General features: G+C 40.9%; 1 protein-coding gene across 2 annotated transcripts in view; it reads right to left on the bottom strand.

Annotated features, from left to right (window-relative positions):
- Positions 1 to 14,995, bottom strand: part of dnah1 (dynein, axonemal, heavy chain 1) — a 32,578-nt gene that overhangs the window by 9,095 nt on the left and 8,488 nt on the right. For both annotated transcript variants that reach the window (XM_031278532.2, XM_036001815.1), the window contains 40 exons: positions 14,828 to 14,949; positions 14,348 to 14,453; positions 14,067 to 14,246; positions 13,801 to 13,941; positions 13,166 to 13,329; positions 12,914 to 13,027; positions 12,636 to 12,824; positions 11,762 to 11,867; positions 11,326 to 11,439; positions 11,080 to 11,229; positions 10,776 to 10,862; positions 10,457 to 10,643; positions 10,263 to 10,354; positions 10,005 to 10,159; positions 9,739 to 9,916; positions 9,460 to 9,654; positions 9,213 to 9,332; positions 8,548 to 8,706; positions 8,325 to 8,426; positions 8,082 to 8,222; positions 7,712 to 7,872; positions 7,441 to 7,598; positions 7,024 to 7,197; positions 6,875 to 6,904; positions 6,451 to 6,629; positions 5,929 to 6,159; positions 5,518 to 5,714; positions 4,903 to 5,038; positions 4,478 to 4,686; positions 4,184 to 4,355; positions 3,409 to 3,600; positions 3,201 to 3,311; positions 2,875 to 3,060; positions 2,580 to 2,771; positions 2,208 to 2,375; positions 1,919 to 2,110; positions 1,498 to 1,629; positions 1,002 to 1,127; positions 739 to 858; positions 28 to 177 (listed from right to left, as the gene is read on the bottom strand). In XM_031278532.2, coding sequence (XP_031134392.2) covers positions 28 to 177; positions 739 to 858; positions 1,002 to 1,127; positions 1,498 to 1,629; positions 1,919 to 2,110; positions 2,208 to 2,375; positions 2,580 to 2,771; positions 2,875 to 3,060; positions 3,201 to 3,311; positions 3,409 to 3,600; positions 4,184 to 4,355; positions 4,478 to 4,686; positions 4,903 to 5,038; positions 5,518 to 5,714; positions 5,929 to 6,159; positions 6,451 to 6,629; positions 6,875 to 6,904; positions 7,024 to 7,197; positions 7,441 to 7,598; positions 7,712 to 7,872; positions 8,082 to 8,222; positions 8,325 to 8,426; positions 8,548 to 8,706; positions 9,213 to 9,332; positions 9,460 to 9,654; positions 9,739 to 9,916; positions 10,005 to 10,159; positions 10,263 to 10,354; positions 10,457 to 10,643; positions 10,776 to 10,862; positions 11,080 to 11,229; positions 11,326 to 11,439; positions 11,762 to 11,867; positions 12,636 to 12,824; positions 12,914 to 13,027; positions 13,166 to 13,329; positions 13,801 to 13,941; positions 14,067 to 14,246; positions 14,348 to 14,453; positions 14,828 to 14,949 — 6,018 coding nt within the window. The remainder of the gene's footprint in view (positions 1 to 27; positions 178 to 738; positions 859 to 1,001; positions 1,128 to 1,497; positions 1,630 to 1,918; positions 2,111 to 2,207; positions 2,376 to 2,579; positions 2,772 to 2,874; positions 3,061 to 3,200; positions 3,312 to 3,408; positions 3,601 to 4,183; positions 4,356 to 4,477; positions 4,687 to 4,902; positions 5,039 to 5,517; positions 5,715 to 5,928; positions 6,160 to 6,450; positions 6,630 to 6,874; positions 6,905 to 7,023; positions 7,198 to 7,440; positions 7,599 to 7,711; positions 7,873 to 8,081; positions 8,223 to 8,324; positions 8,427 to 8,547; positions 8,707 to 9,212; positions 9,333 to 9,459; positions 9,655 to 9,738; positions 9,917 to 10,004; positions 10,160 to 10,262; positions 10,355 to 10,456; positions 10,644 to 10,775; positions 10,863 to 11,079; positions 11,230 to 11,325; positions 11,440 to 11,761; positions 11,868 to 12,635; positions 12,825 to 12,913; positions 13,028 to 13,165; positions 13,330 to 13,800; positions 13,942 to 14,066; positions 14,247 to 14,347; positions 14,454 to 14,827; positions 14,950 to 14,995) is intronic.

The following is a 14,995-nucleotide window of genomic DNA, read 5'->3' as shown; positions in this document are numbered from 1 at the left end:
GTTTGTAATAGATGTGTGTGTATTCACCTGTTGCAACAAGACAGGTTCTAGAGCAGGATCTAACTCCTCTCCTACATTCTCCAAGAGGCAGGGTTTACCAAAGCAAATGGCGTTCTCAAGACTGCGGAGGAAGTCCCGGTCACTTAGCTTAATAACTTCCAATGCATTGTCCTGCTCCTGAGAGACAACAGGAAGCAAGTATGACTGAGCAGCAGTGGATTAAATACAACTTTTTTTTTTTTTAGGGCATATTTGCCTTTAATTGATAGGACAGTTGTATAGATGAAAAGGGGGTGAGAGAGGGGGGAACTCATGCAGCAAAGGGCCACAGGTTGGAATTGAACCCTGGGCCTTGGTACATGGGGCAGACGCTCTACCAGGTGAGCTACCAGGGCGCCCCAGATTAAATACAACAACAGACACAGAAGCTTTCCAGGGGGGTTGTTGGTGACGTGGAATAAGAGGTAACCCCAACAATCTAACCACTGTTTGCCACACAGCCAAAACAAGTACACCTATATGTACTGAACCTTATTTAACAACATATTGAACTGCACTGGATACTCTGCTATGTCAACTCTTGATACTGGTACATAAAGTATAATTACAAACTATACACGTAATGTGAAGGAATAAATTCCAATCTTGATACGGCTACTTCTCATGTCTTTTTGTCTCACTGGCACCCTCTGCAGTTATGGTTGGAGCAGCACACATATATACACAGATAGTCCTCACCATGTTTTTGATCCACTTGTTGGCTTGTCCTTGAGGATCAATGAATAAAGCCCAGCGCAGAGAGTACTGAGCAATCACACCGTTCTCCACTGAAAGGTTATCATTGGGCAAACCTGATATCTATGCACATAGAAAGGACAAAGTATGACGACAAGGTAAATGATAATTAATATAAAAGCACACAAAAAACGGAGTCAGTCTGACTATTAACAATTAAAATCGTAAGAGGCTTAGACCCTGAAGGTCAGCTGGTTGGTTCTGACCTGCCAGGAGCGGATCTTGACCCGATCTCCAAGGGTGTTGATCAGGTTTGGTTTGTCAGTGTGTGGAACACTTAGCTCTTTGAAACAATGCAGACACTCCTCAGCCATGGCTGTCCTGTACTTTCCCTAAACACAAAAACAATGCACCTTCATGCAAACCATGCAATAATACTGCACTGATTAGGAATAGGAAAAGACACACTATGGCCAACCTACTAAAAAATCACTATTTTATGAAATTATGCTTTCAACAATATACTTATACCATTATGTTCAGATTTTCTAATTGTTATTGGTTAGATTTTTTTTTTAAATAGTCTACTGGAAACGCAAAAACAAAAGTTATAGTTGTTTTTAAGTTAAATCATCACAATATTGATTTATAAAAATGCAGTTGATTGTAATGGGAATTATGTATAATACTGTATATTATGGGTAATGCAACTTTTTAATATGTATTCACACTCACGCACTAACTGAGTTACATCCCACTTACAGTGAAGGGTCCCAGGTATGCTACGTATCCTGCACACAGAAGCACATCGCCTGCCACATTATCGACCATGTAATCCAGATGTTGAACTGTTTCCTTCCAACGCACCTTCTCATCTGCCAGTCCACCTATAAGCTGAAGAAGATCAATGATGCAACTATCAATATCAAAAAAGTTATATATGTTAAAATTATCTGAAAATGATAAAAAAAGTATTCTTATTAGACAATATTACACTGCAATATTACACTGCATTACATTGGCATTGATATTGTAATATATATATATATGTTTTTTTTTCTACAAATCTGTATTCTGTTTCTAATCATCTCTCTTGTCTGTTTCTTGTGCTGCTACAATGCTAAAATTCCCCCCTATGGATTAATGAAGTGTTGTCTTATCTTATCTTATCCTTCCTTCTAACCTTGTCTGCTCGGACGAGGCGGGCCTCACACAGTTGATACTTGTTGTCCAGCTCATTTTTCTTAGCCACACAGTCCTGGTACTTGGCCTGCAAAGTGGCAATGCCACCCTCCACCGCTGCCAGCTTTTCATTGGCATCATCCAGGATGCGCTGGGTCACAGCTAAATCCTCCTGGGCCTCCTGGAGAGCTTGCTGTGAAAATATTTACATTTTTTAAGTCAAGATGTCTCACTTGAAAGACATGTACATACAGTGGTGTCTTACATGGATAGCCAATGCCAGTTTTTACCCTTTTAGGTCCCACAGCCTTGGACACAAAGTGATATTTATGCATGGCTCGCACCCACTGGCAAATGGAGGTACAGGCTGTAGAAACCTTGGCAATGGAGGCTGGCTGGAATTCCTCATTATCTATGTAGGGCTGGACTATATTAATCACGCTATCTGGGATGTTTTCCTGCAGAAATGATTTTTGGCAGAAAAAGCAGCTTTAATACATCTCCCAAACAGGAAATGACCAAATCAGCATCTAACACTGGAATTTTGAGAATTTAAGAGATTAAAATAAAATCTGAAAGACAATGATGTTCTGGAGAGACAAGGACAACATATGCTATACATACAATGACATGGCAATTAATCCACTAGATATGAACTCTACCTTATCATACTTGAAGAGGCTTTCCAGAAACTTTCCAGGGTCTTGTAGCAGACCCTTACCAGGTTCCCAGTAGTCGTCAACCTTGGAGCCAGGCTTCTCTCCAGGTACCCTTTTGGGTTTGATGCCCTTCATAATGCACACCGCCTCAATAACCAGCTTTACCCCCGCGGGAGGTCGCTGCATGGCTCGCACCTATGGAAAAAAAAAATGCTGGAGGTTATAGTATACATATAAACTGTGCAGTGCAGTACTAATTAAAGAATAACTTCAACCTATCATCATCAAAATCTTTGACCTCAGTGACATCATTCTTGTTGAGAGACTTGAGGCTGGCAAGGGCAGCATCCAGGGCTGGCAGAGCCTCATCCAAATCTCTCTGGGCGTCTGCTGCGATGGCTCCTGCAAAACGAGCTTTCTCTGAAGCCTTGGCTTCCTCTGCTTGCACTGACTTCCGGGTCTCCTCTGCAACCACTGTGTCTTTCTGGCAACATAGGTCATAAATTGGTATGTTTTTTCAAAAACACTGCTGCACATATATGGGACAAACACTATAAAGTAAAAATCATTGGCCCCGGTTATTGTTCCACTCTTACAGATTTTTTGTATCTTAGTTTTCCTTACTTTGATGGTTTCCATAGTGACTTCAGTGTCCTTAGCGGCCTCCTCCAAAAGAGGTCTCATTGTCTCCAGCTCCTCCAGCATCTTACTCACATCCTCTGCTGTGCTAAGAAGCTACATGATCACACAATAGCAGGTAGTCAGATAAGAGTGCTAATTAAACATATGTACATACATTTCTATTATTATTTTTTCCAGTTCAGTTCCTTGCCTTGTCCAGGCCAGTCTTCATGCGCTGACGAGCACCACACAGCTCTTGCTTTTTGCGTCCAATGAGATTTGAGAAGATTTTGAGCAGTTCCAGGTAGCTCTTTGGTGTGACATAGTTGTGTCGAGAAAGCTCAGCCAAGTACTGTTCACACATCCTGGCTACCATCTGGTGAATCTTCACACACATCAATGTCTGGAGAAGGGAATCAATTAAGGAGAGACTGTGTTCAATATAAAGTTGTTCCAGTATCTGATTCTGATTCCTATTGTAAGAGATAAGACACAAAAACTAGTCTCGCTTTGCCAGACCGTCCTCCAAAGCTCGCTTGAGGAGAGTCTGGCTTCTCCACATAGCATTCGGGGATGGGAGGAAAAGCCGCGGTGCCGCTGCAATATAGGCTCGGAAGGAACTTGTTTTGGTGGAACATGTGTACGTTTAAAAGTTGTTTTAGTCATGCAACAGAAAACTCAGATTGGACAGATAGTCTAGCTAGCTGTCTGGATTTACCCTGCAGAGATCTGAGAAAAGGTTAATCATAGTCCTCATAAATCAACCGGAGTTTAAAAGCCAACACAAAGGAAGCCCAAGGCAACGGATATCCGGCCTAAATGAGTGAAATCCGGCAGATTTTCCGGCGGCAACGGAGCAATCCCGGGAGTGGAACGTCAAGGATATAGACTACAAAAAACAAACATGGTCTCAACAGATCACAACACACACACACACACACACACACACACACACACACACACACACACACACACAGCATCCTCACCAGTCCCCTGATGACTGTGGGGCTGGCTTCTAGCTCAGGCAGCTCATTAAGAAACGATGTGGCCACAGCCTGCAGAGCCTCCTCTGGCCAGGCACTGAACCAGTCTATGGTGCAACATGTCACAAGTGAGGGAAACTGCCTCAGGCGTGCACGAAACACCTCACCAATAGGACTGCATAGAAATAAATAAAGAGGAAACGTGGTATAGGAAGAACAAAGATGAAGGGCAAATGTATCCATTTCTTTTAATTTGCTTTTGACCAAGTGATTGACCAACTTTACCGAATTACTAACCTCATGCAGAGTACAGTGTGGATGTTGCTCCGGACCCTCCTGATGTAAGCAGCCATAAGGTTGGCTTTAGTTGGCTGTTGGCCGAGGTCTTGCACCACTGGCTTCATGGCTGCCTGGATGCGCTCCTGCTCGTCTGAGGCATACAGGTTGGGAACATCCCCAGAGTTCAAAATGTTGTTGATATCCTCTAGGAATGACTCGCTCTTAATCTGGGAGATTAACACAAAGGTACTGATGAGTATTTGATGCATTGCCTTCTGGTGAGAACAGAGATACATTACTTTATGCATTACATACTTAAGATCATTTAGATCTACATGTTGCATTTTGTACAACAACATTCCTACAACAAAGTGTGTATTAGCAATGCTATTAACTACCAACACATGAAGTATACTGCAGCAAGGCATAAGAGAACGCTTTACCTGTGTGTCTACAAAGAGAAAGGTGATCTGCAGGTCCTGAAGGCCGGCCTTCAGCATGATGCTTTTAATATCTTCTCTCCACTCTGTCTGACCGTAGTTCTTAGATAGCTCAATCTGGAAACACTCATAATCTGACCTGAATATGGACAAACACACTATGAGGACTGTGCCACAAAATATTTAAAGGATCATACTGGTGTTCCTGCATGTTTAAGAACATTAACGGTAAATTGCAGAAGAGTTTTTTTAATTTTATTTTATTAACAGCACCTGCTTGTACCTGAACTATTATTCAATAATCAATAAAAATTGCAAGTTTGGTATAAAACAAAGGCAACTGAATGTTGATTGTTACATACTGTATTACTGTATCTATCTCATGTCTGACATTTTATAGTTTGCTGAAATTAATGAAAACAGCTGTACATAAAATAGGACATCAATCGTTAAATGTGTATATGCTTTAAAAAAAAACGGTCAGTAGTATAGAACACACACAAAACCAGCAGTGTGATCCTTTTAAAAACCAGGTAATTGGAGCGATTTTCTTTTCATGTTTCATGACACTGTATTTAGCCTGTTGGCATGGGAGTTGTACAAAGTGTGAGATCTCACATATATGAGGCCAGCTTAGTGAGGGACTGACGCCCGCTCCCACCCACTCCAAGCAACAGGGCATTGCCCAAAGGCTGGCGCAGGATTCGGCCAATACGGCACACATGCTCAATGGCATCCATGAAGAGCACCAGCTTCATCTTGGTGGTATTTATCTGGTTGTAGTCTTCCATGTATTCCTCCATCACTTTCGCCAACTAAATTATATAATATAGAGGTGAAAAAACCTTTAGTGGGTATACGGTCACTCACTTAATGCTACAGAATGAAAATAACACATTGACATGGGGAATATAAAAATGAAGCTCCTTCACAAAGTACAATGTTACTACCCATGAGCCAACTTGTCAGCTATTTAGCAACAGAAGATTATACAATGAAATATTTCCAACATTGGTTGGCACCACTCACCCGTTCCTTGTCTTCTATGAGTGTGTAGACTTTGCGGTCAGCTCCAGGAGTCATGAAATCTCCATACAAAACAGGTTGGCAGGGCACAGCCTCTTCAAAGTTGCAGTCAAACTCCTGAATGCAGTCCTTCAGGAGCCTGTTGAACCAGTCCCTGTCCTCGACACACACCAGGCGGTCTTGGAAAATCCGACAGTTTTCGTGATACCACAGCTGCAGCAGCTGCAACTTGTCCTAAAATCAGCAAAGTAACACTGATTTTATACTGGCTTCTTTTTAATCATTCCAAAATTTCTCATTAGTCCAAACTTATATATAATTATTTGAGGGCACCCACACTATTTGTTGGATCTATTGCTAGGGTGACAAAAGCCATACAGCACACTACTGGTACTAGTTACTTCAAAGGAAATTGAATTTGTAAGTACTTAATGGATCAAGTGACTTTACCTGAATGGGTATTCCAACATTTCATAATAGTAATGTGATAATGTAAAACGATTTGATTCTGTTGGATCTAAATACCTCTATCTTTCCAGCCTCAGCCATGAGGATGCCCTGGAAGACTTTGGACAGGTCTCTGATGTTGAAGGTGTAATGGGACTTGGCTGGAGTTGGGAGGAGCTGGGAGGTAATCGTAGAGTAGACTCGGATAGTAGCGTCTACAAGAGACTCATTCAGCGGCTGGATTGCTGGAACAGGTCCTGAAAAAAATAGCAGGAGAGAAGAGAGACGTGATAACATTTTCTTTTTATCAGAAGACACTTCCACATGCTTTGGTCAACATGTCTTGGCTTGATAGAGCTGATGTGCTTATTTTGTAAATTAAAATGACTTAAAATGGCAATTATTCAGATATGTGTTTTGTGTCTTCCAGTAATAAATGAAATTTTACAATTTCACACTATGCACTCTTTATCTACTCCCTTTCTCTGTGTCTCTGACTTACTGCCTGGTTCGTCTTTACTCATATTTCCATCTGAAAGAGAACAAAGATTCAGTTAAAAACTGTTGTTAGTTGTTTGTTTTTTTACAAGCTGATGTAAGTAATCTATACCCTGCGACATCTGTTTTGACAGATTAGCAGACCCGACTCACCCATCCAACTGCCCAGAATGGTGGAGAAAATCTTTTTCTTGCTGGCATCTTCCATTTCAGTGAAGGACAGGAAGTTGAAGTGGCGTGTGAAGCGCTGGGTGATGGGGTTCCGGCCTCCCCCCGGGGGTCCCATGGCGCAGGCAAAATTGATGTCCACTATGTTCTTGAATGTCCCTGGGGAGAAAGGACAGGGAAACAAAGAGAAGCTCAATCTAATGAGATGGTTTGCATTTCTGAGCGAAAACAACAAAACCCAAATCTATGCATTATTATTATTATTATTATTATTTTTATTATTATAACAGTTATTATATTAGGCATGAAGAAATACTCTGTGTGACAATAAAGAGCATACAATATCAAAAGCTAAAAGGAACAAAAGGGTGGTAAAAGCAAAAAGACCTCCAGGATTCTTACCTATCTGTTTCCTGTCATACCAGCCTCCATGGTCCATCCACTGCCTCAGCAGTTCAATAGGAGGCTGAGCACCATAAGTCTCCAACAGGGGCATGTTTAGGTCATCAATAAAGAAGATGAAATACTTTCCCATTGGAGGTCCAAACACACCTTTCCGCCTGACACACAGGCACATTCATCATTAAAATGGTGGGTCACAAATACGTATATAGTTCGTAGTATTGTAAATAATGTGTAGTTGGATTGACGATGTAAAGTAGAGCAGGCATACCGTTTGTCTAGTTTACTGTCAATATAATCTTGAGTCTGGTTGGCTGATGTGCGGGCAGAAAACATGAGGAAGTGTGTGATGTATTCCGCAGACATGTTTTTCAGCAGCTTGTCTGAAATGGTCAAGGTCTTTCCTGTGCCAGTTGGCCCAATACAGAGCACCTGGATCACACACAAAGGCAAATATAAATATATTCTATTGGTGCCTTTTCAAGGAAATGAAATCATTTAAAGTATTTATTATGAGTTTCTGAATAAGTGCTTCAGGTTAAAAATTCACAGTTGATGCTGACAAGTGATACAGTTTTTTTTTTAAACATTTACAGTATTTGTAGACATGTGTGAAGCTCAACTACAATCAAAATACTCACAGGTTTTTTATTGGTCAAAAGCATATCCATGAGGAAAGACATTCTCACTGTGTCAGCAGTCGGAACAATGATGTCAGCATAATTTGTCTCTGGGGTGATTACAACACTCTTTGCATATTTCATCCAGCTGACCCACTGGACCTAGGGTACCGGGGGGAAAAAGATGATTGAGTAAAAAGCAAAAATGCATCTGATGGTCTGGGTTGCATGAACAATCTGTATGATTATGCACAATCTGTTTACTTTTCTTTCCTCATCTTCATCCTCATCCTCAAAGTTACTTATCCCTGCATCATCAAGCCTGTAGTCATACACCATGGCCTCCTCTGGAAAGCATAACTGGATCTGAAGGACAAATACATTTCTGATTATAAAAATATACCTCTTGCAAGAACTATTCCAGCTGTCAATACAAATCACATTAGAACTATTTTAGTATTTGGGATGCCAAAGCGGAGATGCTGACCTTTTCCTCTGCCATCTTGTTCTTGAGCCAGGCACTGAAGCGCTTACAGCTAGCTGCATCTCCTGTGGCTCCTACACTCCACACCAGAGAGAAAAAGAACCAGGGCTCAATCAGCTCCGTCAGACGCTCCAATTTCTTTCGGGGCGGTGGCTTCACATCCTACAAGACAATAAACTGAAACTAAATTCACATATACAGTACAGAACAGGGTTTTTCATCAACTTAAAGTTGAACTTCCTGCACATTCATTTACACTGATGTTGTTGTTGTTGTTGTTGTTGTTGTTGTAATAATGCAGTGGGAATGTAACTGACTGCATGATAGCATGATTGTAGATACATTATTTACTGAAATTGAATAGGTGCAACCCAACACAATCAATGTTTTTCAATAGTAGAACATCTTCTGTATTGTTTTACCACACTTGCCCATGTAGATGTATATGATGATAATACATTTATTCACAAAAACATTGCAGTTTTTAAGATCGCTGAAAACCTTACATTTTAAAGTATCTTGTACTTGTACAGCTTTCTTAAAACACTCAATATTTACCATACAAAACTAAAAGTGTTCTAAATGCTTCACACAGCATATCTGCACAGAAATCCATGTATATATTCATTTAAATGGGGGCTAATATAACAGAGAGAAGCTGCACACACCTCTCTGATGTTGAAAGGATTGAAGAAGCAGTCCATAAGTTTAAGCAGACTACAGGTGAGGTTGCTGTCCAGAGATGTGATGACCTCCTTCACTGATGTGCGGACAAATGTGATGGAGTCCTGGGTAAAAGTACAGAAAAAAATTAAAAAAATAAAAGCAGCAAATTGTTTATATGATCACAGTCTTTCATAATGAAAAGCTTTAAGATTCAGTGCTGGTGTCTCTCAGTTATGTCTCCCCTCCCACCTGCAGGAACCTGGCAAACAGGGAGTTGAGCTGCTCTGTGAACGGTTTCAGGGCTTCGGGGACCTGCTTCAGCCAGCACTCTGTAAAAGGGATGAGGCCCAGAATGCTGGGCTCCAGGTAGACCATACCGCAGCGAGACACTGTGGCTGGTGATGCCACCGCCAAGTCTTGCACCTCAAACATCATGGTCATTACCTGCAAGAGGAAAACACAAAACATCTATGCATGTGGGACAGAGGAAAACACGGACAAAAAAATGAAGACCGTGAAACTCCTTACATCAGTAAGCTTGATGATTTCCCCGGAGCTAAGGCACAGTTTTTTATTGTCGTCCAGAACAGTGTTCATGTTCTCAATCCATACAGCATCCACTGGCCCATCAAACATGTACCACTTTTTCTCAAGGTCCATGGATGATGCACCTCCACGGATAACAGATGAGAGGATACCATCTGTCCTATAGGGGTGGAGAAAAAGTGTGTGTGTGTAGTATAGGTCTGACTTTTTTTGTTTGTTCTGTAGTTGAGGAACAAAGCATCACTTACCACTCGTGTGTGAGCAAGTCATACTCTCCGTAGAGCTGTCCCATGGTGATAGACTTGGGGTTGAGGACGTATATCTGAACTTCCTCATACACACCACCACTCACAGAGGGCTGGCCCTTCAGGGCTGTTATTGCCGCACCTAGTATCTCATAACACTAACACACGCAACAGTTATACTGACATTCAGGATTCTACACTGCAAAACAAGAGAACTGTGAATAAAACCGTAAACAATATCGTGACAGGGAAAAGACTCACCTTGGTTTTACCTGATCCAGAGGGTCCCACCAACATCAGGCCATGTCTCACCACAGTGGTCTCATACAGCTGAATACACTTATTTATATACCCTGCAATCACCACAATAATGTCATCTACTCATCCTAAAAATACAGGTAGCTGGATACCTGCATATATGAAAACATATTTTCTGTACTTCCAGAAACACTAACCATCCACATCTTTGAGGTTCATCTTGGTGCAGACATTACGCATGGACTCTTCGAGTGTGCCATAGTTGATTGGCTCCTGTTTTGTCTTAGGGAAGAGATCGGACACAATACCGTTGAAAAGCTTCAGGTCGTCCTGTAAAAACTTTGGTACATTGACATCTTGAATGGCTCGCAGACAGATCAACTCCTGGGAGACAGCGAGATTTTAGAAGAATAAGATATTACAAGGGGACAGGTAGTAGTTCCAACTCCATTCCAAATTTATGTTATTTTTTCTTAAATACTTTATCCCACCGTTAACAAAAGAAACCTTTCTAACCTCATTCATGTCAGGATGTTCTCTCTTGAGGTTTCCAGCAGCTGAGATCACAGTCTTCACAGCTCTCATACCAAAGTCATAATGATCCTTCATATAAAAAAGAGCAAAAGTCAGTACACGTACGTCAGTACACGCCAATATTTTATAGTCCAATGCTGTAACATTAAAAGGTTAAAAAAAGTAATGTCTGTCACAATATACAGTATGCTGCCACTTCAATTTCACATTCAACCACTTTCCTGTGCAAATAGCATATTTTCTTGGTAGACAGAAATGTCTGATCTCCTCTGAATCCATACAATACCTGAGAGCTGAGCTGTTCAGAGGAGAGCTTGAAAGTGGTGGTGATCTTCAAGGAAAGGACTTTGGCATCACTGAAGCCAAACGAGTACAAGGAGATTTCAGCTATCATGGCATAGTTAGGTACCATCATGGCCACAGGACGAAACAGTGCCTGTAGAAGATATATCATTTCATTTGTTGAACTTCATCTGCTTATACTCAGTGTTATACATTCATAGTCATTCAAAATGAAATCATCATTTCAAACCTTGAGGTTGTCAGGCAGTTCAGTGCGTCCAGCGTAACCAGGATTCATAGTGATGAATACAGCACAAGAAGGGACAAGAGGGATCTCCGTCCCCTCAAACATAAACCGCTCTGCCTAAAAACACAATATACACACAATTATCTTAGAGATACATAGACTGCTTCTTTATGTGTGGAATGCAGTGGGGGTCAAAAAAATAATCAAATTCTTTACTTGGATAAAAAACAATATATACACTTTGAAATTTCATATTAGGAAAGTACTCAATTAAAAGTAATTACTAAAGCATAACATTTTCAAACATCTTTCTTCTTTTTTTGAAATGCAGAAGAAATAAAAGTACAAGACATTCACACAAAATGGTACCCTGGTCAAATACTCTGTGGTAAAGTACAGTAGGTACCAGCGTGTGATTTCTAGTGAATCAACCTCTCACCCTTTGCTGCTGGGCCTTTTGTATTGTGGTGATCTGTTGTGCCACCACAGACAGCACTTCCACATCAATACGATTAAACTCATCAAAGCATGCCCAGGCCCCAGAGCTGCAAAAAAGGAAGACAGACATAAATGCAACATGAATGTGATTGATGTAAGATTTGTCATATATAACAACAAAACTGACATTCTATCATACTTTAGTAACTAGGGGTGGGAGAAAAAGTCAATTCACATATGTATCGTCATTTTTTTTGTGACGATTTTTAAAGCAACACTATGTAACTTTTCCCGCTTCGGTACCCCTATAGGTTGCATTGGAACTACGGTAGCGCGAGCTGTAGTTACAATGCGACGACCTGTAGGGGGACCAAAGTGGGAAATGTTACAGTGTTGCTTTAAAATCGATTATTTTCCCCCAAATTTATATTTTTCATTTTATTTATTTCATACCAATGATTGACAATAATGACTACAATTTTCTGTATATATGGAACGCTGACGGCGACTACATCATATCCATTCCCAGCAAAACAGAGCGAAAGCAGAACATGCAGAAAATCCATGTTATGTACTTCTTCACAAATTAAAATTATGTCAGACTGACTGACTGACTGACATGTGACGTGCATTCTTTAAAAAATATATATATATGTCTTATGATATATTATCTCTAGAGGTGTATTATTCAACTTTTGTTTTTGTTAAAGAATAAAAATAAAATCGCAATACTCTATACTATCGAATCGCAATACTTCAAGAATCGCAATTAAATGAAAATCGCAATACAAATCAAATCGGCACCCATGTATCATGAAAGAATGGAATCGGGACAAAAACATATCGTCCCAGCACTATTAGTAACTGCCACTCACCTGGCCAGTCCTTTAAGAAACTTGCCCATAGCAATGAAGTCAAGCTGATCAGAGCAGTTGAAAACAACTGTTTGGATAGCCAGGGCCTTTCCCAGATCTTTAGTGGTTTCTGTCTTTCCTGTCCCTGCTGGACCTGCAGGAGCCCCTCCAAACTTCAGGTGTAACGCTCCTGTCAGGGTCAGGTAGCATCTGAAAGAGGCAGGAAGTTGTGTATTAAAAAGAGTATATATGGTATTCAGGAAAAAAAAGAGTAGAGAAAGAGAAAAAAAGAGAACTACCTGTCAGTGAGCTGGGTAATGACCAGACGTCCCGAGTTACCAAGGTACTCATATCCATACAAAAACTCGGCATTCACTGCACGGACGTACAAGTCCTCCTTGTCCCAGTAATATCTACAATCAGTATCAGATCAGTATCAATATTCTGCACCCACAGTATTGCAGAATGATAGTAGAAAATGAACTCCAACATCAGGATTGACCAAACTAAAAAGAAAAAGAAAATACAAAACAACAAAACAAACAGATAACCTGAGCTGGCTGATCCACTCAAAGGCATTGACGCTTGAGACCTCCTGCTCCACCAGTTTGGCTACAACATCCTTTGCATGGACTTCTATGACGATGAGGGCAGACAGCACAGCTCGTTGCATCCTAGACAGACGTCCTCTCACCAGCTGCACCAAGTCACCCAGCTTCAGAAACAAAAGGGAAAATCTTATGAATGTCAGTATACAGTATACTGTATTGTGCACAACGTACAGTGCAAATGTGAGCAATAAATAGCATGTGTATTTTTTTCACAAAGTAGGCAGGGTGCAGCACCCGAGCCGTTTTGGGCAGCACCAAAGCCAAATTAATGTAAAATCAATGTGAGCATCAAAACAACCTAAATAACTTTTCTCAGATCTAATGATTGTAGTTGGTCCCTAGTCGACTTTTTTAGCAAGTTTTATCTTTAAGCTTTCTGAGTGTTATTCATTTATTATCTGCTCTAGCTTTTCCAACGTTTTAGAAAAACGTCACATTTTCTTAAAGGAAGGACCCCTAAACCCCCCCGCCAATTATGTGCACCTAAATCTTCCACAAACCTAGGGAAAACACTGTTAGGGATATGTAAAAATGTATTTAGTCAGAATATGTGCCAGTCTATACCAAGTCCACACCTGTTTCTGTAGTTGGGAATAAAGGCGACTGGCCAAGTCTCCCTGCTCCAAGGCCTCAGACACTTCAGCAGTCCAGAAGACCTGACAGCCAGCTATAACCACCTGACCAGGCCACGACAACACCCACTCTGTACGAGGTTGCTGAGGGGTCAGAAGTGCATACACAGGTGATATAAAAACTGGACAATTAAAATATGCCTAGAAATTGTATGAAAATGCAATACAAGTTTAGAAAACACATCAAAATGAGAGTCAGGATCGCAGACCTCAGGGTAGACTTTAAGTGAGCGGTCAATGTTATCCCTCAACGTGGCCTTCATCGATTTCTCGACTTCCCTGAGCCAGTTCTCCACATTTCCAGTAGGCCACACTGGCAGGTACAGCGTCACCTCCTCCCCTTCTCCAGAATACATATGTGTGATCTGTAGATCTGACTGGAATTGAAGCTGAGAACCAACAGAAGTCTCAATCGTATGTGGTATGCATGTTATATTTTCAGTAATATACGAGCGGAGTAATTGAAAAGAAACAACCGGCCAGAACAAACCTGTGCAATGTTCTCAAAGCATTTGCGCAAGTGTGGTTGTACAGCAGTAGGATCTTTAGTCTGGGACAGAATCTCCAGGAGCTCATCATCTGACAGGAAGTAAAACCTACGGAACAAATATTCGCAAACAAATATTTTAAGTCTGTGTAATCAACAGTGTGCCATAATTTAGCATGGAAACTCATTTCAGCTCACATATCATCCACATGCATATCATTGTTGAATCAAGTAGCCTTTACTTTTTAAAGATATTTGATCGATTTCCTTTTGGTCTCATAGCTACCCCCATTTTAAACAATCAAAGCACATTTTTTTTGGGCCACTCACTGTTGGTGAGGTTGTGGTATTGTATTAAAACGTGACATCAATGCATATCCTCTCCAGGAAAGGGAATGTGTAATTATCATCATAGATCTGTTATGATCACCACCAGAAATTGAAAGCCAGGGGAATTTTCATGAAACTTTCATTGAAGCTTACCTGGGGAAGGCGCTTCGTTTTGTCTCCAAGTATTCAGTAAGTCCCTTCTGCACCTGTTCCAACAGTGTGTTGCACTGTTTCAGCTTGTCCAATAGACGAGCATCTGGACACAGCTCAATCACCTACAACAAACAAAGTAAGCATCATTATTACCTAGCCCTATGTTTA

Source organism: Sander lucioperca, chromosome 6 (assembly GCF_008315115.2).
Source record: "Sander lucioperca isolate FBNREF2018 chromosome 6, SLUC_FBN_1.2, whole genome shotgun sequence".
NCBI classification, from domain to species: domain Eukaryota; kingdom Metazoa; phylum Chordata; class Actinopteri; order Perciformes; family Percidae; genus Sander; species Sander lucioperca.
Note: the sequence above shows the minus strand (reverse complement) of the source record. Positions and strands in the feature narration are given on the sequence as shown.